The 22,271-nt window shown below is 32.6% G+C and overlaps 1 protein-coding gene across 1 annotated transcript; it reads right to left on the bottom strand.

Moving 5' to 3' along the window:
- Positions 1 to 413: 413 nt before the first annotated feature.
- On the bottom strand, positions 414 to 22,032 carry LOC141607500 (putative disease resistance protein RGA1). Its single transcript, XM_074426852.1, has 4 exons — positions 21,655 to 22,032; positions 21,032 to 21,389; positions 9,009 to 9,351; positions 414 to 2,555 (listed from the first exon to the last, which is right to left on the bottom strand). The coding sequence occupies exons 1-4, from the start codon at positions 21,995 to 21,997 to the stop codon at positions 486 to 488; spliced, it is 3,114 nt and encodes a 1,037-aa protein (XP_074282953.1). The 5' UTR covers positions 21,998 to 22,032; the 3' UTR covers positions 414 to 485.
- Between the last annotated feature and the right edge of the window lie 239 nt (positions 22,033 to 22,271).

The following is a 22,271-nucleotide window of genomic DNA, read 5'->3' as shown; positions in this document are numbered from 1 at the left end:
TTTCTCTCTCAACTCTCTCTCGCTCTCATGGTGTCTCATCTTCAATCAAAAAATTTAAATAAGTTTGGCAAGATAATATAATTTATTGACTGGAATGCTGCTTATATACACATCATTATAACTGAAACTGAAAAGAAATAATTGAAACAGAAAAGAAATAACAACTAACAGATTGAATTTCAGCCACTATTCCCAAACTTATGCCAGTAAAGCACTAAAAGCTAGTCAAATAACAAACTCCTACAAACATGGGAATTAATAACAAACTAAACATGGAATAACTTAAACAACAAAGCTACTAATGCACTAATTCAAACAATTACTAATTTTACCCACTAAAATGGTGGGTGATATTTGAATTCGTTTTACACTATTTTTGTGTAAAATCTGTTTAAACAAGACTAAAGAAAAGTTAATATTCAAAATAGAAACAAATTTACAATGCTGAAGAAATTGAGATGGAACCAACATGTTTGAGCATAGTGCTAGGACAAATGATTTCGGGGCAAAGATCTAGGGAATTTTTTCAATGCATGACAACTAACGAACTCAACTTGTAAGTCTCTTGAATTATTCATGAACTCCCTTAGTGACTCTGGAATGGTTATTAAACTTGGGCAATTCCGAACTATTAATTGTTGAAGATGTCTAAGGCTACAGATCCATTCCGGTAGAGCCTTTATATCATAAATCCAACAAATCGACATTATTTTAAGCCCTGCTAACCAACGAAGGTCGTCTGGGAGGCACTCGAGTTTAGCAAGGTTCATCAACGTTAGATGCTCAAGGTTGATGAGTGATTTCCATGGTATCATTGTATGTAAATCCAACTCTGGGCAACACTCGATCTCCAGCTTCGTGAGTTGGGCTATATCTTGACATACCATCGAAAGTTCCTTCAATTTACCGCACTCATGAAGTTCAAATGATTCAAGGGAAGGAGATTCCACAACCAAAGTGGCCAGCTCATGGCAGTGTCGGATTACCAACGACTGTAACACTGGAAGCTTGATCGAAAGAGAGGTTAACCCACCAACTGTGTTGATGGTTAGTGTCTTAAGTGTCTCAACGGATGACTTTGAGGTTACAAAACTTGATGTTGGCGAAGATGTCGACGATATAAGATCTTTCAACAACTTGACGGAAATGTCCTCCACTTCCAATGATGCAATGTTTCCCATTACAGGTAGAAAACTTATTTTTGTACTACATATTTGGAGCTTGATAAGTTTAGGTATTAGTTTTACATCGGAGCAATAAGCTTCGTAGTCCTTCCATGCCTCTAGTTTAGGCAAATTAGCCAACATTAAGGACTCCAAACAAGGGAAATACGGTTTATTTTCCGGATAACCAATATTCTCTATGTACTTTAAGGCAGTGAGATTCGAAAGACTTAATGATTTAAGCTTAAGGAGTGTACCTAAGAGCGGAAGACACTCACATTTATGGCAGTATTCACACTTGTGGCAGTCAATAATTTGTATAGAAGCAAGATCCATAAATCGAGGAAGCGTCAATCCTTTCCAACAACGAATGGTTAAGCTTTTGAGAGGGGCTTGCAATGTTTTAAATACAATGTCATCATATGCATCTGCATCTGCAGGAGTGGTTGATGGCCAAATCAATGATTTATCAGAAAACATGTAGACGTCATCAGAAATTTTATCACTTGTTGAGTAATAATCTTCAATTTGATTTTCAATAATGTAATTGTAGTCTACCAGTTTATGTAAAGCATTATTTTTGCTCATCATAAGCACAATTGATTTTGAGAGCGATAGTAGTTCCCCACAACTAGGCGATAATTCATCCAACATGTTACCTCCAACATATAAGTGTCTCAAATTTTGCAATTTTTGAAATTCTTCTCCAAAAATAATATGTGTATTGGAGTGTTGAATATCCAAAACACATAGGTTAGGCATCCTTGTAACGAACTTGGTAAAGAAATCTGGAGAGGTTTTTCCAAGCCTAAGGGATCTTAGCATTTCAAGGTTTCCAAAGTCGGACGCCAATTTCTCACAGTTCACCATTGTCATATTAAAAATTTGCAACAACCTCAGACTTGTTATAATGTTTTCAATACCACTAATAGTTTCGCAAGATTTGCCCAAAAATAGAAGCGACCGCAGATTTTTGGCCGCACCCAGCCATGACGGAGCATGCCATGAACTACCATCCACAATAAAACTCAGGTGTCGGATTGTCTCAGGATCAACGTGTTCTTCATGGTCACCGCTACCAAATGATTGATACTCATTATATTCTTTAGCCATATTTTTCACAAACTCATAACTAAAACTGGGCATCTTGTAGCTTAAAGTATCATCATCATCAATCTTACTATACTCAATCAAGTACCCCATCTTGTGTAGCTTCCGAAGATATTCCTCCCCAACTAACTTAACCTCAATAATGGATTCAGATGGAATCTCAAACTCGATCGCTAACCAGAGATTCAAATCGACTTTATTAAATTCGTAATCCTTTGGAAACAAGGAACAATATAGAAGGCATGTAAGAATATTGGGTCCAATACTATTTATGTGGACACACTATTATACAGATTGTATTTATTTGCTATCGTTTAAGTTTAGCCCAATATAGTGATCCATCTGGATAATATAATACGGGCATATTAATTACGTCTTATAAAGTATGGGCCGGATATCTTAATTGTGTAGATACCCATTAGGTTACTAATGCATGATGGGCGCATTAGATTAAGGAGACTATATATAAGTCACCTGGGTTATGGTCCCAGAAGACACAATAACCTAATCTCCCCGCATCCCATCGAGAGAGATCCTATTGGTATGTGTGTCTACTAGAAGATCTAATCTCAAGACCGTCCCTCCAGGCGGTTCATCCCAACCATTCGTCATGTAATAAAAGACGCTTCCGCATCTAGTATTTACCGAATAATTTAGTATGAAGTTTATGGTCTCTATTCGGATTAATTCTAACAAGTGGTATCAGAGCCATCTTCATATTAAATTATTTGGGCAGAATTTGGATGGTATAATTTCAATGCTTCTGTCGTCGTGAATTATTTGATTATGACAATTTATGTAATTTGTATGCATGTAAGTTTGTATGCAAATTCAGTATGCCCTTTTGAAAATTGGTTTTTGATTGATTTGGATTTAACTTGTTCTATTTTCCATGGGGGTAAGGCTTTATTGTTGCTTCTTTGTTCATAGTAATCTTGTTGGTTGACATCCTATTTTATATGGGTATGGTTGCAATGGGATTAATAAACCAATTTATTAATTATGGAGATGTCCTTAACGCATGAATACATTAATAAAGAGCAAAACGTTAAGCACTTTGGACAATCGGCAATAAGGTTATGTGTTGATGATTGACGCATGTTTATAGTTGGGTTTCATTAAGTTATGAATTAATTAAATTCGGTTTCGTACAATTTGGTATACTTATGTTTATTACTCCGTATTGGTATTTTGGTAATTCCGTAATAAAGTTCCAATTGTTACGAATATGTACGGAGTAATTTTCCTTCAACTTTGCAAGATTGTTACGAATATGGTAAATTTTGCTCGATATCTGTTAAGAGTTGAAAAGTTGAAGGTTAAACTTAATCTTGCATGAAAGTATGTTGTTGTGGACCTTGTGGTGGCATCTTGAGAATGATGCACTTTTTTTTTATCCCGAATCATGGTTAATTTATCTTGAATGATCATTGCTTTGGTCTGCATAATGGACGGTTAGGCGTCTAAAATTAAGTAAAAGGAAAAGGTTGGATTTGGCACTCACCATCACATGTCGGTTAAGTTTGGCCATAATATATATCAAAACCCTTATTTTTGTGCAATAGAATTTTTACTGGGGTAAGATAAATAATGCTGAAAGTGGCATATACTGATATACTCATGAATATGGCCGATCTGTCTGTGGTTGTGTTTTGGTTTTATGGTAATATGACTTTGTCATGTTGAATTATGGATTTTAGTTTTGGTTTAGTATGTTAATGATCTTATAGTTTTTTTCTCATGAATTAAGCATGCGGTTTCAAAATAGTGGTTTATGATCCGTGTGCATTTGGGTTTTAGTTCTATGCAATTCAGAATGACACTCGCTCTTGGACTCCTCGTTGTGGGGTGCTTTTGGATAATTTTATTTGACGAGTTTCATAATGTGAAGTTTGTTTGGTTTATGAATATGGTATAATTATGTGTCCATAATTTCATAAGAGAATGTTTAGGGCTTGGACAAGTGAAAAATAAGGATATATACTTGTATGGTCTATTAATTTTAAAGACTTATATGACTAAGGAATGATTTTGATATAGTTTTTTTGTATATTATCACTAAAGGTTAAGTCACTTGTCAATTAAGGACTTGTGTTTTTAGATTTAATAATTGGCCAATCGGATTTATAATAACGGGTCTAATATTTTAGGTTGTTTGATCGACACAATAAGTTGCCAAAGTAACCTCTATTGTGTAAGTTGAATGATTTAGAATATTATGACTACAGTGTGTGATTGAGTTTCATGCGGATAATGGTCGGCCCAAAGGAAGGCTATTATTTGGCCGAAATTCAATCACGCTTGTGGTGGTAAGTATGTAACAATTGTCAGGTTTCCATGTGAATATTAAGTCGGCCCAAAGGAAGACTTAATGTTTGACAAGAATTTATTGTTAATACTTGATCACTACACCAAGATGACCACTTACAAGTTAATTTTATGTCCAAAGACTAAACTTAATGTTGTGCTAGGTGTCTTGTGTTGATGGGAATGCCAATAGTTGAATCTGAAAATCAAGTTAAGGGAGTGTCGTTATGTTTATGATACTCATAAGGATTATGCCCATACAGTTTGTTAGGATGAATAAATTCAAATTTTCAGTTTAGTGTGTGTAATTCGTGCGAATAATGGTCGGCCCAAAGAAAGACCATTATTTGGCAGAATTATATACACGTAGGGTAATAAATATGTGACGATTATTCGGATTTTCATGTGAATATTGAGTCGGCCCAAAGGAAGGCTTAGTGTTCGACGTGAGCTTATCGTCAATATTTGATTACAATTACTAAAGAGTGATGTCTTTAACTAGTTAATATTTATGTTCACTAACTAAATATTAATTTCGGAAAGACACTTTAATTATTTGAATTTATTCAAAATATAAGGATGTTGTTTTGTTCATTCGTTTGACATTTATGGTTATTATATCTGTCATTTCAGTTACATTCTCAATTCGGATGAAACTATTTATTAAATGAATGGTAAGAGAATGTGAATTTTATCTCTGGTTGCTTTGATCTTACCTTGCTTTAAGAATGTATAATTCTGCTTCTCATAAGGTAAAAGTTATCGTAAGGACTAAGGTATGTAACTTTGAGAAGTATTACATTCAAAATGCATGAGTTTAGTGATTATTCGAATTTAGGGAAATATCTAAGGGCATTGTTTCAGTTAATTCGGTTAAGTTAATTCAGTTAATTAAGAAGCTGCAAAAGTCAAACTCAAAGAAATAACAACAAACATAAGGTTAGACCTTTTTTAGTCATTAGTTTGTTAAGAGTTTGGACACATAAGGAAAATCTAGTACCAGTTTGTCTAAGGTTAATTTTTATATCCAATCATGTTTGGTGGGTGAATTTGGTTTTTCCACCCACATAAGTATATTGATGCAAGTATAATTGAGATGTTACAAGCCAATTGATGATGAAAGATTCATCTATTTGGGGCATGTCATCATCCAAGTTATTTGAGACAATCAACTAATTTAGTTATTATTAATGACTTATTCTTTTATTTGTATGTGGAAAATACTTTCGGCACCGCCTTTAGGTGGACAGGGTTATTTTTCGTATGGACAAATTTGGTTTCTTGTCTATTGAGAAATAATTAATTTTGTATTTTCCTAATTCAAATAATAGTGAACCTATCATTTTTAATAACTTTATATAGTTTAGATTGGAATCTCTTTTAAGTAAACATGCATTAAAGTTCAATGGATATAAAGAAAAATTAAGAAATAACAATTTCTTTTCAGTATGACACATTAAAAGAAAATTAATGTTTTGTGTCAAAATGAAATTGTTAACCCCTTTACTTCGGATATTCAAATTTAAGGGGATAAAGATAAACTAAGGGAGATTAGATATCAGTTATTTTTCGATGTCTTATTATTAACATATACGGAAAGGTGAACCATTTTATACTTAAGTATTAATGGTTTATATTATTATGTTAGTTTGTAGACGGAATTTAGGCATGGATATCTAAATCTCATTTGTGAGAAGTTTTAAGTTCTTGACGTTTTTAGTGATATTTGGTGAGTTATTTTTCTCAAGTAAAGGAATAATTATGTCATTTTGCTCATAAGTGTTAATACTTTGGCAATGACTATTAAGGATAACAATGCCAAGGTTATTTTAAAGAATTTCTAGAGGAGTTTGATCTTGTATTTGATATTATTACAGCATATGAGGATTCTTAATATGGATGGTGTAGTATGTATGCAAACAAGATCCTAAGGCCTGGTAAGGAGTGTGATTATTCATACTCGTTCCTATATTACTCTAGTTATAAGTTCTTAAAATTGCAGCTATCTCTGGATAAATTTCTAACAATACCATTGACTATTTAATCATAGTGTAAATAATGTACACATCCGGTATGTCCAACTAATTAAGGTTGAGGTTTAAAAGTCATAAGGTTAATAGTTGGACTTAAGGATAGTCAATGACTATTTTGTTGGATAGTACTTAAAGTTTTAAGGGTAATAAAGTAATGATCCCACAATAAAGCTATTTAAGACGAAAATTAAGGGGTTCATTGAGAATATTGAGTTTGAGTGGGAGAAAAGGTAATTGACATTGTTTTAAGTCTCCTTATACATGATTATAAGATCAATTTGGTTAAACAAACTCAAATATCTCAATAACCAATTCATTAGAAGATCCACATAATAAGGAAAATACAACTACAATAATTACATTGTTTTCCTATATGGATAAAAATGGACAACAATGTAGTGACGGACTAATTAGTTGTAATAAGAGTTCGAAAATGGAATGCTAAAGATGATTTAATCGCCTTTTGCCAAACCATTGAAGGTCCTAACTCATATAAGTGGATTGATGCCATAAAGAAAATAAGTCATTTGATGAATGATGATATTTGGACTTTGTTCCATTACCTAAAGTGTGAAATATATTGGTTTCAAATATTCATTTGTTACCAAGAAGGGTGTAAAAGGTAATGTGACAATCAGGATCATCGTGTCGGTATTGACTATAAAGACTTTTGGGCAAATTCGGTTTTTGGTTATATTGGATGAATGGTAAAGGTTTGTTTTGCAATTGTGACATTGATGAAACTATTCAGTGCAGTAACTAGAACTTTGATTCAATATATTCAAAGTAGATTTTCTGCAATAAGGGAATTCATCCAATAAAGCTCAAGTAAGGTTTTCCGTCATAAAGATTACAAATCTGCCTTGCTGTCATCTTATTCGTTTTAGATAAATGGGTAGATGATTGTAGATACTCAAGATTCATTGGGAGTAAGTAAATATTTCTAGTTAATACCCTTTCAGTAAAGGAGACAAATTAGTCTCAAATGCTCTAAGGAAAATATTCAGAAAAAATTCATTAATGCTTAAATTCATGTGTTTCAGGAAATATTTAATGTGTTTAAGTATTATGATATATATTTAGCTTGTATGCGTTCGGATATTGCGTACATTCTAAAGTTAGTTGGACAGATATTAAGGCAATACGGATTAGGATCTTGGATCCATTAAGGGCAGCCAAATATATTGTTTGTTATTTATATTTGGAACAAAACATTATTTATAGGAGATCGATTCAGGTTGAGATCATTTGGTATTTCGACTCCTAGTTGGTTATGAACATTTGTCATGAGGCTGCAAATTCAGTACGGTATTGAAAGACCATTTAAGTTATTTTGCGACAAATGTACAATTGTAAAGTTTCTAATAACAATATAAGTGACGTATTGTTAATGAAACAATTCAGAGTGAAAAGGTGTCAATTATACATGTTGATACAAACTCCATTTTGCGGATCCGCTTACTAAAGAATTACCACCCACGGTCTTTCTTGAGCTTATTGCTCAAATGGGTGTTTCAGTTTTAAGGAACTTCAGTTTAAGTGGGAGTTTGTCATGTTAGACACATTAAAGTTTACGGTTATTAAGTTCTGCAGAAATAAGGTTTTCGGTTTTCGGTTTCACTCTGTGTTATTTTGGTTGATCTCACTAAGGTGGACCAGTTGGAAATATACATATTTTGGATCACATTTGGATGTTGTTTTCATGCTACGCACCTATATTAGATTCATGTCGTTGGTTATATTGGCATACGTGACCATTGAGGGTCCTGTTACGACAAACTGTAGCAAAGGCCGCTTTGATCCTATGTTAGTATGATTGATGGACCGAATTGCATAAGACGGTTGGATTGTTGATAGCACTGTTGAGCGCGTAAGGTTATAAAATGAATACAATTTTTCAGGTGTCACACACTATCTGTATTTGACCCAAGTGGGAGATTGTAAGAATATTGGGTCCAATACTATTTATGTGGACACACTATTATACAGATTGTATTTATTTGCTATCGTTTAAGTTTAGCCCAATATAGTGATCCATCTGGATAATATAATACGGGCATATTAATTACGTCTTATAAAGTATGGGCCGGATATCTTAATTGTGTAGATACCCATTAGGTTACTAATGCATGATGGGCGCATTAGATTAAGGAGACTATATATAAGTCACCTGGGTTATGGTCCCTGGTAGCACACAATAACCTAATCTCCCCGCATCCCATCAGTAGAGAGATCCTATTGGTATGTGTGTCTACTAGAAGATCTAATCCTGAAGACCGTCCCTCCAGGCGGTTCATCCCAACCATTCGTCATGTAATCAGGTACGCTTCCGCATCTAGTATTTACCGAATAATTTAGTATGAAGTTTATGGTCTCTATTCGGATTAATTCTAACAAGGCATCGTTTCATGGAAAACGGTAATCTTTTAAAGCTGACGAGATTTAAATTTGAAGTAATAGTCTCGACCGGGAAATGAAGGCTTGGCCAAACATCCTCTATGAACTGCTTCCATTCTTCGAGGGTGATCTTACTAGAAAGAATGGAGGCTGTAGTCTTTATCACACAAGGATTATTGCCACACATGTTTAAAACTTTCAAACCTATTTTGGATTCCAGAATTCGAGTTTTCTCCTCCTTTGATCCTTCGGATGAGAATGCTAGGCTTTCAAATAATGCCCATGGCTCATCATCTTGTAAACCTTTCAATAAGTTAAATGTTGTTGTTGCGGTGTCAGACCTAGAAAATAATATGTAATGGTTACGTTATTACAATGCAACCTCCACATTCATGGTGAGGGTAGTAGTATGCGTACAAACAAAACAAATTGTATGGGAAAGGAGATATGGCCTCATCACTCGTATAGTTAGTAGAACAAAAAGATGAAAATGATAATAAAATACAGTTATTATTTTTTGTGTATGACCATTTCATTTTTCGGTGTAAAATTAGTTATATAAGGGCCATTTTGTTCTTGGCGGTGTTTAAATCCAGGTCATGAGTAACATCACTCATGACTTTAACAACTTGTAAGCTAATTGATATCTGCATGACCATTTCATAATATAAGACACACTTTCATATATGAAAGAGTAATTATCAATTACGCCCACGCTTAATCCACTTTTTTACATTTACTCTCATGTCAAATTTTTTTTCTAAATTACCCTCAAATTAATAGCTCAGGTTATATTTTACACCCAAAATCGGATGTTGGCCATATTTCCGTCAAAATTCAAATTTATTGGGTTAAAACAATAATTTTATGACGATTTTGCCTTTCCTCTTTTTATTAAGCATATAGGTTAAATTGTTTTTTCTACTCATTCATCCTCTTCTTTATCCTTCTCTCTCATCTTCCCCAATTTAATTTCATTCATTGTGTTCCTCATCCTAACTCTATCCCCATTGTTTTATTTTCGTTCTTTGCGTTCAATTTAAGGTTTTCGTTTAATTTTGCTAAGGTTCTTACTAATAAGGTTGCCTTTTTTATTTTTATCTTTTGAATATAAGCTACAAACAAATACGAAAAAAAAAAGAAAGAAGGAGAACTTACATAAATTTGGGGATGGATGAACAATCTTTCAATTAATATAGGAGCTCCATAATTCAAATTACGATTATGACGGATATTTGGGGGAATTTTTAGGAGGAAATGTTTAAGAAAAATATTTGGGGAAAATTAGGTTGAAGAGATGAATTAAATAGGATAAGTAACTGAAAAGTCGCAAAAACTCAGAGTAATAGACGCTGGGCCAAAATCGTCACTTCATAATATCTTTCGCCTGAAAATGGTGTTGGGTGCAAAATATAATCTGAGCTATAAATTTGGGTGTAATTTAAAAAAAAAATTAACGTAGGAGTAAATGTAAAAAAGTGGATTAAGCGTGGGTGTAATTGATGGTCATTAGACTTGTCAAACGGGGTGTGCCACCATTGACCTGAGCTTGACTCGTACCACCATTGAGGCAAACCGGATGTTTTACTTTTGCACAATGACAATTACCCCTAAATAACTTGATTATAAAATACCCGAAATACGAGCACTTTCTATTCCCTCCGCTTCTACTTTTATTTTCACTACTCCAGCAGCCCCATTGCTATTACAGTTACCTTACAACCCCCTCTACTATTAGTATTACTTTCACTACTCATGTTGCTATTATGGTCACTTCTAGTGCTAACGTCGTTGATTCCTGTTACATTTACTACTTCCATGTTTATTTTCTACCTTTTGCATATACTTTCTAAAATCTAACTTATTAATATTAATATTTTAATATCTTTCTTAAACTATTTAGTAAATCCTAAAATTAAAATTCTTATATTTGATACAAATAAAATATTATCGAAAGCTACAAATCTGATTCATAAAACTAGCTTAAAACCTAGTTAATACCTGAAAAACCAACTGAAAATTAAAAAAGCAAGCTAATAGTTGAATAACTTACTGAAAATGTAGCTGAAAACTAGAAGTTAATAAGGTAGCTGATTATATTAACGGGGTGTTTGGTTGGGGGTATGGAATGGAATGGAATGGATATCACTCATTCAAGTGTTTGGTTGATCACTTTTAGAATGGATTTTGAATCCCAAGGGATCCATCCAAACCCCTTGGAATCTCATACCACGCTCATTCCCCAAGTTTCTAATTCCATTCCTCTCTAGATACAAACTCTAAAGTTAAGAAAGAATAAAAAAAACTCAAATTGTTGTTGTTCTACTCTACGTAAGTCTTCATCTTCTACTTTTATCATGATTTTTGCATTGAAAAACTACTTGTGATTGTTCATGGGTATACATGATTATTGCCTTAAAAAATTGTTGTTGTATATGGCGCTGTATGACGACTCGTTGTATGACTATTGCCTTAAAAAATTGCCGTCGTTGTATAATTAACATTGATTGATGCACATGATGAATTATTAACGCAGGATTGAACACTAGAGTTGTCATAATGATTGTTGGTTGATTTCTTTGAATGTTTGTGAAATTATTGTTAAAAGATATATACAATCCATTACAAAATCAAACCAAACAAGTGTTAAATGGTATGGTGTTCTAACTCCATTCCTCCATGGATTCTCATCTCACAATTCATTCCATTCCCAAACTTTGAACCAAACAGCCCCTAAAAATGGTCGGCAAATAGGCTGAAAAGATAGCTAATATTTGACAAAACATATTACCTTTGGTCAAATATGTTATAGCTTGTTGGAGAATATTACGGTATTATACCGTAATCGTAATACTATAATTATGATATGAATAATATCTTCTAGACGATTCTAGGTCTAGATTTTAGACACTATATAAAGTGTCTCTTATGTAATCATATAACATCGAACTATCAATAAAATACAATTATCTTTATGAAATTCCTCCTCTCTAAAATCCTATTTATTAAAGGAACAACCACAGAGCCTATGTGTCGCTCTGTGGTTGAAAGTCAATAAGTCAAAAGTAGATTTTTTTTTCCTGAAAAATCGGGCCACGTTCTATGATAGAATTATTTACACATTTGATACCTGCGAGAAGCAACATGATGCTAAAGTTTACAAAAATTTACAATTCACAATTACCACAATACAAGTTTATAATTTATTAAAAACATTATTTACAATTTCTTATAATTGACAAATTATTAGTTATGAATCGATTATATATAATTTTCAAAAAATACATTCCATTGCATATATAGCATACTACAGCAGTCTTATACTTTTTATATTGGGATTCAACAAAATTTGCACGAGTTTTGTATAACGGATTTAACAAAATTTGCACGTGTTTCATATATTTTTTTACAGTAAAACATTCATAAAGTATAAATAATAATAATAAATTATTATTAGTAGTAATTAATTTTTGAAAATAAATATAGCAAATAATTAATCAATATAACTAATAACCAAGTGAGTACATGTTATTTACACCCAAAAATCATAATTAAAATTTAAATAACCTTCAGTCAAAAAGAAAATTTATAAAATGATCATATAAACAAAAAAAATGATTTTTTTTATAAAAGAAATGCATGTAAATTATCCAGCTCAATTGTTAATCACACCACAAAAATAGATTTGACATTATCAAAACGAAATCATTATAACTACACAAGTAAATAAGAAGGATTCAGTCTAATATGAAAATACCTAATGTATAAGAGCACTATATTTGGATTGTCACATGATCCGAAGTAATTTTGCATAAAAGACTGATGAAATCAATAATCAAAAATTGGATTTTTTTTTTTTTGGGTAAAGTTTAAATCAAAGATTGTTGAAATTAATTAATCAAAAATTGAGATGGAGAAAGACTAAAAGAGACAAAAAGGGGTAGATGAGCGGCTAAATTGAGTGATTTACTAAGTTGGAGGCTTGGAGCAACTGATTGTAGCGTCTAGGGCTACTTTCTTTTGCATTTTATATAAAATTTCATTGATAAGAAAATATAATGGGCATTTGATGTGTTTATGTGGGCCATTTTTTATGAATTTAGATTTAGATGGGCCTTATTAAGATCGGTCTACTTAACACCGTTTTAACTTAAGACACTTTTATATTTTTTTTTATTTCCAACTTTACTTTAGTCGGATGAAAGAATTGTTTTAAATTAAAACGGTCTTTATACAAATTGGTATATTAAGATATCTCATATTGTCATTATTCATTCTACATCTCATAAATTTGTTCCACTTATAAGAATACTCTCACAAATAATATAAATTGTGAACAAAAGATAGGAGTAGTGGGAGTATCAAATCTTAACTTGAAACAAAAATTATCATATTATCACTTTTTTTAAAATATTAATCATATAATACGTATTTTTTATTTATATATACATATACAGATTTAGCTAATTTATCTTATTTGTGAGTTAGGTCACACATCAGAAACGAATATTAACCCCAAATTAGCAATAAGTAGACTATATATCTGATGTATTACATTAGATGGTGTAATTTTTGTGTTTAAGATCAAATTTTCGAGTTTTATTTTAAAAATTATGACTTTTATTATAAAGCTTTTGAATTCATACACTTAAACATTAAGCTCAAAAAATTACAACATAACTCAAAAACATTACATATAAACTCAGAAAAAGTTCAAGGTCACAAAAACTAAAATGTAACTTATAAACTTTATAAAATTCAGAAAAAATACACAAAAATTCAATTATATATTAAGTTCAAGTACATCCGATATACAATCCTTTTTCCCCCAAATTTGGGGGTTATTTTGTTTCGGGCCTTTTAAATCGCAAGTCAAGAATTAGCGGGTCAATTTAACACGTCCTCCCGAATTTTTCATCTTCACCTGATTGTATTGTGCTATGTACCTATATTAACTTAGAGTAGGTCTCATGAGAGACGATCTGCCAATTAATTTTTTGAGAGATCGGTTACAAATTGATAAAAAAATGGTACAAAACGCAGTAAAACGAGTATAAATAGTATACAATGAGATACTAATAAAATTATTACAATATATAATAAAAACGACTGAAACTTGCACGGGTCAATTCTTATTTTGTTCCGTCTACCAAGTAACAATTTGTACTAAATGAAAATTGGGTCAGAATTTACATTTTAAGATATGTACGGGTCAAAACTTTCATTTGGCCCTGTGCACGGGTGCAATTAAATGGAACAACGGGTTAACAATTTGTAATTTCAATTCACTAATTCTATGATAATTTTCGTCTGAATAATTTAGTTTTATCTATGTAGTCAACTTTTTTTGAAGCCGCCTGTGTAACAAGGCCGAGTAGAAACTCAAATTTAGCTAACAAGACTTAAGAGGGCGTATTTTACCATGATAATTATCCGGCCAATTGGCATTAATATATTATTTATACTAATTGCACATGAAATTTTTAATTTAAAATTAAAATCTTCTTTATAACTCAATTGTCTATATAGTTAAACAAAAAATAGGGAGATTTGATTACTTTACTTTAAAACTTACTCTATGTTTACAATTTTTATAATTTCTTCTCAAATAATCTACCCGTGCAATTTGCACGGGTTTAAAACTAGTTCTACATGATATCAGAGCCTCACAATATTGAGGCCTAAAAACACGAGATTATGTTGTCTGCCAGTGGACCTATGATATGCGACGTCCACCGACGGGATTTCCCTTTTCAATGATTAATTAACGAATTAAAAAAAATCGTGCGTTTGTTTCTTTTAACAAGGAGTTCCACTTATTTGGTGGTACTCGTGAAGATGAAATCGTGGGTCATGTGGTATATGCCACATGATTAACAAAATTGTGTTATTAATTTGATAAGCAGCTACGTCAATGGTGTTTTTGATTTATTTGTTTGGAGATCGAAAAAAATGGCGTTCTCTTCCGATTGATAATTTTTTTTTTCATGTTCGAAAAATTGCGGCATTCCTGACAACGAGATTTCAATGAATTCGAAAATATTGATCGTTTGAATTTAAATTTGACGGGTCCGAAAAGCTACGACGTTCCCGTTCACCGAGACCGAAGAAGTTTCATTTTTTTCTATCTCTGTTTTTCTTATTAATGTTGTGCAAAACCATGACAATTTCGACAAATTACCATGGGTTTGGGGGGGAGGGGGATGTTGGAGAATATTACGGTATTATATCGTAATCGTAATAATATAATTATGATATGAATAATATCATCTAGACGATTCTAGGTCTAAGTTTTAGACACTATATAAAGTGTCTCTTATGTAATCGTCAGACATCGAACTATAAATAAAATACAATTATCTTTTTAAAATTCCTCCTCTCTGAAATTCTACATAGCTTATTCATCACATGTTATCCTAGGTAACATTTCCTTTCAACTAGCTTACTTTGTTAAATGAACTACTTACCTAGCCCTTACATGAATAAGGTAAAATAAATTAATTTGGTCAAATAGTAGCTAAACTGACTGTTAGAACCTAATTGTTGATGATGACATGCCCATTTTAATTGTGTTTCAAAGTACTAGTGTAGATCCCGCGCAAATGCGCGGTAAATATAGGCCTTTTAATTTTTAGTGTATTAGTTTTAGATTTTAGATTTATACCTCGCGAATTTTTATAAAAATAACTAATATTAAAATTAATCAAAAGAATTGAATAATTCCATGAATTGTGTTTTTTATGAAAATATTTTAACTACATCAAATTTTTTAAAAAAATCTTTTTTCGTCATGGTGTTAAGAATAGGAGATACAGTTTTTATGTATAGATTATTTTAAATGGAAAATTAGTTTAATAAATGAAAATCTAATTTGTTTCCATATATAAGTTTGAGCACTTTGGAGGGAAAATTTTAGAGAAGCTGTATTCTCTTAGTATATAGGAGGATTATACTTTTAAAATTTGCTCCTCAATAATATTTATCAGTTCACTCCATTATATTTTGATATGAAACAAAAAAGTTTAAATGGAAAACTAATAAAAAAAATTATTTAAGTTGTGAATTTTTTTTGTCATGAAGCTAATAGTAAGCACAAGTTATTCTCTACAATAATAATTATTGCATTACTGAAAAATTTAGCAACTTATACTTTATAATTTATATCAATTTTATTTTATTTTAATGAAAAAATCATAATTACAAATTTATTTAAAAAATTAGAGTTTATTTATAAGAATGTATTCATTGAAAAGATAATAATGTAATGAAAGAAAATTTTATTTATTACCTTATTTAGCTAAATGCTTTTTGGAGGGAAAACTAAGAGAATTTTTATTCTCTTAGTAGTAGGGGGGATTCTATTTCAGGATTAAGTCAATACTAGTATGGGTGCCCGGCTTCGCCCGGTCTACCTCTATCTAGTATTAAAATATATTTTCAGTTAACTAAAACTACTTTAAAGTTGCATAACTCCTAAATTTATCATTAATATATTTTTCTATGAAACAGAGTATATCTTAAAGTTACAATGAAATAAATTATGAGACAAATTCACTACTCCCGCCATTAATATTTTACTTAAATCGATTGCTTAGCTAATTTTTCATACATACTTGCTTTTGTTCTTAGAATTATTAATTTTACGGTTTTTTCCCATGGTACCCTCAAACTTTGACAGATTACACATGGTACACCTCATTTTAAGTTTCTACATATGATACCCCCGAGTTTACCTTTTTCTTTCCCAAAATACCCTTAGCTGAATTTCTGTCATAACACCATTTGGACCCCTAAGGGGTTCTAACCAAGGAGCGCGCAAATCCCAAAAACGCATAGTTTCTCCCCCAAAAATAACTTCTCCAGTCGGAGAACGCATTAGATACTTACCTAAACCAGTTGGTCCTTGAGCGGATGCCATCAGCTGTCGGCTCGTTGGTAAGGCGGGAGCTGAACGATCCCTTTACTACTAGTTAGACTTCTATGGTAGCACGTGTGTGGCCCAGCCCATAAGGGCCAGGGTGCTAAGCAAAGTCTTAATCTAAGATAAGACTCAGAATAAAGTACTAAAAGAAAAGCAAAGGGAAAGCCCAACTCTGATTCTGATTTAGACTGATTTATGATTTAGACTTCTTTCTTTAGAAAGGACTACGCTTGTTCGATATTTTACCCCGCGGAATCCGGGGGTTTTGGTGCATACAAGTATTTTTATTAGAACGTTGATACATTACTAATGGAATGCTTTGAATATCCCCATTACCTGAAAAAATTCTTAACCCCTAATCTTCATCTTCTTCCTTTACATCTTCAAGCTTAATCTCACTCATCCCCTTTACCACCACCACCACTACTACCACACCACACCACCATTACCGGCAATATCCAATCAGTCAATCACCATCAGCAGGACCTGTCACCACCACCATCAGCGGGACCCGCACCGTCACCCAGTCCAGTACCATACTACCACCATCCATGTTTCCTCATAATTCTGGGTTTTCCTCATAATTGTGAAACAATCAAACCCATTTCACCAATTTATTCTCCACTTAAATCTCAATGTCAATTATCAACATTTCACCAATTTAATCTCCACTCAGATCAATTAACCTGAGAGTTGCAATCTTCTTGTTAGAAACGGTGTTGAACACACAATCAACAACCCGGTTCACAAACCGGGTCTTTTGGAAGCAATACCAGCAAATTCAACATGAGAAACCTCAGCCACATCAACGCCAGTTGCTTCACGAAGTGCAGACAGTGCATTCACAGATTGGTGCATATGATTTGGTCTTCAGGAACCCAGTGAGTGAACGTGTCTCTTCAAAGGACGCCCTATTAAAGTGGGTTTTTGATTCCCTATGTAGATTGCTTGCTTCTCGAAAAGTAGTTCTGGAATCTCCTGTAGAGAGGTAAATTGATCGGATGAAGAAGCTTTCTATTTGCTGAAACCGTTGTCCGTTGTCCACAGGTTTCACGAAACCCAGGAACTCTAACTCTAGATTCCTAGGATTGGGGTCGAATATTTCATTTTCTTATTAAGGAAAGGTGTAGCTATAAGCCATCAATGACCCCTTATGGTCCCACCACTACATAGATGCCAAATCCAGGCTTTTGTTAGCAAGAAGGTCCAATGAGAACGATTGTGCCTTAGGCTATTAATGTACGGATTGAGAAATCACCTGCTTATTTACCCTTTGTTTGGATAAGAGGGACTATTTTTTGAAAGGAACAGTTGACTTGAAGAGGGGATGAGTGAGATTAAGCTTGAAAATGTAAAGGAAGAAGATGAAGATTGGGGGGTTAAGAGATGTGTTTTGGGTAAAACCAAAAGAGGTGGAGTGTTTAGATGTAAACTAACGGTGTTATAACGGAAAGTCACTTAAGGGTATTTTGGGAAAGAAAAAGGTAAACACAGGGATACCATATGTAAAAACATAAAATGAGGGGTACCATGTGTAATATGTCAAAGTTCGAGGGTACCATGGGAAAAAACCGTTAATTTTATTACATTTGTTATTATTATTACTTTTACTTTACTTTCACTACTTGTACATTAATATTGATAATTTCACTACTCCCGTTGTTACTTCTGTTACTTTCACTACTCTCGCTCGCTGCTAATATTGTTATTTTGACTATTCAAATGAGTGATTACTATCATATTACTATATCCAATGTTACTACAATTCTTTTCACTACTAACAAAATTATTTTTACTCTCTAAGTATCCAATGAGTGATTACTATATCCAAGGTTACTTTTATTACTCTCACTACTCGAAATAAATATATGCATTAAATTAATTAAGTCGAAATAATTATGGAATATTATATTTTTTTGAAATCTAGCTTGATTTATCTACTTTTTAATAGTTTTCAAAATATAATATACTTATATTATATTTGTTTATGTTAAAACATCTTTATACTAATTAATACCATAAGTAAGGCATGTTTATATGTTTATTTTAAGGAAAATCAATTAATAATTATTTTTACTAATTAAATTAAAAATCTAATGAATTATGGAATATTATATTTTTTTGGAAATCTGAATTGATTTACTTACCTATTAATAGTTTCCAAAATCTAACATATACTTATATTATATTTGTGTATGTTAAATAATTAACATCTTTATACTAATTAACACCGTAAGTGGGACCTGTTATTTTAAGGAAACTCGCCATATTCTAGTTTTATCTAAATTAATACTTTTAACCAAAACTATATAATATTTACATTGAAGTCCCTTGTTCAGGTCCATCACACGGTGCTATCGATTTAAAACTATATAGTATAATTAATTTGTATAAATTTCTTTAATTACATTGAAGTCCCTTGGTTTCTGGAATTAATATATAGTATTGATTCAAGGTGAAGTGTTGATGAAAGTTACCCAAGACTTGTGTTGTAATAGAGTCACTAATGTAAGGGTAAGGGAGTATGGTACTAAGCAACGGTCTGTTTATTGGTGCAACGGTAAGCAAGACTGTTGCTCTGCAACGGTCTGCTTATCGAGGCAATAGTAAGCAAGACTGTTACTCAAGTTCGTGTCACTTGAAGAAGTAAGAGTCTTTGGTTTCAAAATACTCAAGCTTTCAAATACCGACTTCTATTTGAGAAGTTTACATTTCTGATATTTTGAAATATAATGAAAGGTTTTTTATGAAGAAAAGAATATCCCAAATGCATCTTTTAAAAGGGCTTTACTCAAATTGGCAAATCATTTTGTCATGGCTTTTGGAAAGTAAAACTTGTTTCTTTTTAAAATTGATTTTCTAAAGTGTCTTCAATTGATTGTCAACTTTGCTTTGTGACTGATTTACAAGAACCTTTTTGGATGATTACAAAGCCTCTTTTTTTCTTTCACCTTTGAAAGAATACTCCTTCTTGTGCAAACTTGGAAAGTTCAATTATATTTGTCTTCTATCAAATGTCTTGGCCTCAAAACCCTAGTTTGCCTCTCTGGAAAAAGAGCACTCCTCTTCTTCATTTGTTAAGACTTTTTTCTGAGAATTTCAAAGTGTTTTGCAAAATTGTTTTTAAAGAACTCAAAGCATTTCTTTTATTTGCAAAATTTTTCTAAGTCTTCAAGTGACAACAGTCTGTTCTACTGCTTTAAGTATCATGTTCTCTTACCTAGAATCGTTTGATCAATAAGTTGTCCTTCTCAATTCTTCTTGAATCAGTTTGAGGAAACTTAATCTTTTAAACATTCTAAGTTAGAGTGTCGAGTTCTTAGACGGAGTAGTCCTTGAACTCTTGTCGCAACCAGAGTAGGTTGTTGGTCCTTTTTATTGTAAGGGTTTTAAGTAGTCGGAGTAGATCACTTAACTAATCAATAAAAAGAAGATTGGACGCAAGCCCTTAGAGCGTTGGCTGAACCAATTCAAAAATTATTGTGTTGATCTCTCGTTACTTTTGATTCCGCTGCAATTAGTTTACTTGTTCTTCATTTGCGTTTTCCTTTAACAACAGTCCTTACTACTGTTACTTCTAGTCTGTAGCCTTAACTTTATTTGCTATGACAAACAAGTAACAGTCAGAAAAACTGTTGTTTTATGATTTCAGCAATTCTCTTTAACAACGTGATACACTTCTAATTACTCGATTTATTTGATATATCCACTTGTTTCTCCTATTGTTAATCAACTTACTTTAAAACAATAAAGATGAAGTTGATTTTTTTTTTTTAAAAAAGTACCTAATTTAATTCAACCCCCTCTTAGATACTTGAAATCCTAAACTCTTCACTGACTTACTAAATAGGGCCTAAGTATAAAAAGATAGGGTGACAGGTGTCGATACTTCAAATTCTTGATTTCAAGTTTACTTATAAAGTACTCCATTTTAAAATTGCTTTATTTTTCTCTTACAAAATAAAGTAAATATAAACTATTTACGATCTCATTGGCAGTTGGCACATAGAAAGTATTAGAGATATTATTAGAATAATATATTGATTAGGTGAATATTACTATGAGATACTATATACAAAGAGGTGAGAAAGTGAGAATACCTGGGGCGCCAGCTACCACGTTCTTGAAAAGGCGAGTTGCCTGTAGTCACAAGTATCTTCAAACACATAGGTTTCGGTGGTACAATAAATGAGAGTGCAGTTCGAAGAACAGAAATGGTGTCCACATGCGTGAACTGCGGCCAAGCATCGAAGACAATCAACCCAGTTGGGTATCTGTTCCTCCCTTCCAAACAACAATAACTTGTCATTATAACATGTGCAAGAATGTACCTACCATCAGCTTCAAATATATTTCTATCTTTAATGTCATTGCAATTTATCCAATCTCTTATGTGGAACGCTTTCGAAACTTGAGGGTCCTCAAACAGATACTGTGCCAACATCGTTTTCCCGGTTCCTGTTGATATCAAATTTATTAGTTACTTCCTCCATTCTCATATGATGTACCCATTTTATTAAAATACTCCACTCATATATTCAACAAATGGGTACATCATATAAAAACGGAGGAAGTACTATATATGTCATTCAAGTTGAGAAAATTACATTACGTATCCATTGTTAAGAAACCATCTCGGAATATTATTAGCACCAGGTATGGGGAGGCCTGATCCAAAAAGCATTCGTGTGAGGTCTAGAATATACATAATATACATATATACCTGTCTCACCACGGATTATTATGATTGATGTACCCCATTGTTTGTTAAGAAGCTCCTCTTTAATGCCTGATATTTCTTTGTCTCTACCGAACATCTCTTGCTTGTTGAACGGACACGGTGTAGTAAGCTTCTCCATACAGTCGATTATCTTGGCTTTACTATCCTCCCAAATAATGCGATTTTTATCCTCTAGGGTTTCAATCGTCTTCAACTTGTTTAGTTCTGCTCTGGTCTCCTTCCACAGTTGTCCATGTGTTTCCCGAAGACGTTGATCGTTTACTCGCTTAGCCACAATACTGTCCAGGGATTTCTCAATCCTGCTCACGGTCTCTGTCTCGTGCATCTTTTCAGTTGAGTTTAGGGGGTATTCAAACAGTTTTAGTGCTGGTTTGGTTACCATGACGAAATTGTAAATAGATGGATATAGAATGGTAATTAGTAAAGGTTGTTTAATTTGGGGGATTAGTGAAGACTGGTAAGTGTAGGGTTTCTTCTGATTAATGCACTTTTATATCATGCTTTCTCACATAGTAATTTCATACTAACTTCCATGCCACTCAACCACTTATGCTGCCTGTCTCTTCTTTATCTTTTGCTAGATTTGTGTGTTTTGGTAA

The sequence above is a fragment of the Silene latifolia genome, chromosome 10 (assembly GCF_048544455.1).
Source record: "Silene latifolia isolate original U9 population chromosome 10, ASM4854445v1, whole genome shotgun sequence".
NCBI lineage: Eukaryota > Viridiplantae > Streptophyta > Magnoliopsida > Caryophyllales > Caryophyllaceae > Silene > Silene latifolia.
Note: the sequence above shows the minus strand (reverse complement) of the source record. Positions and strands in the feature narration are given on the sequence as shown.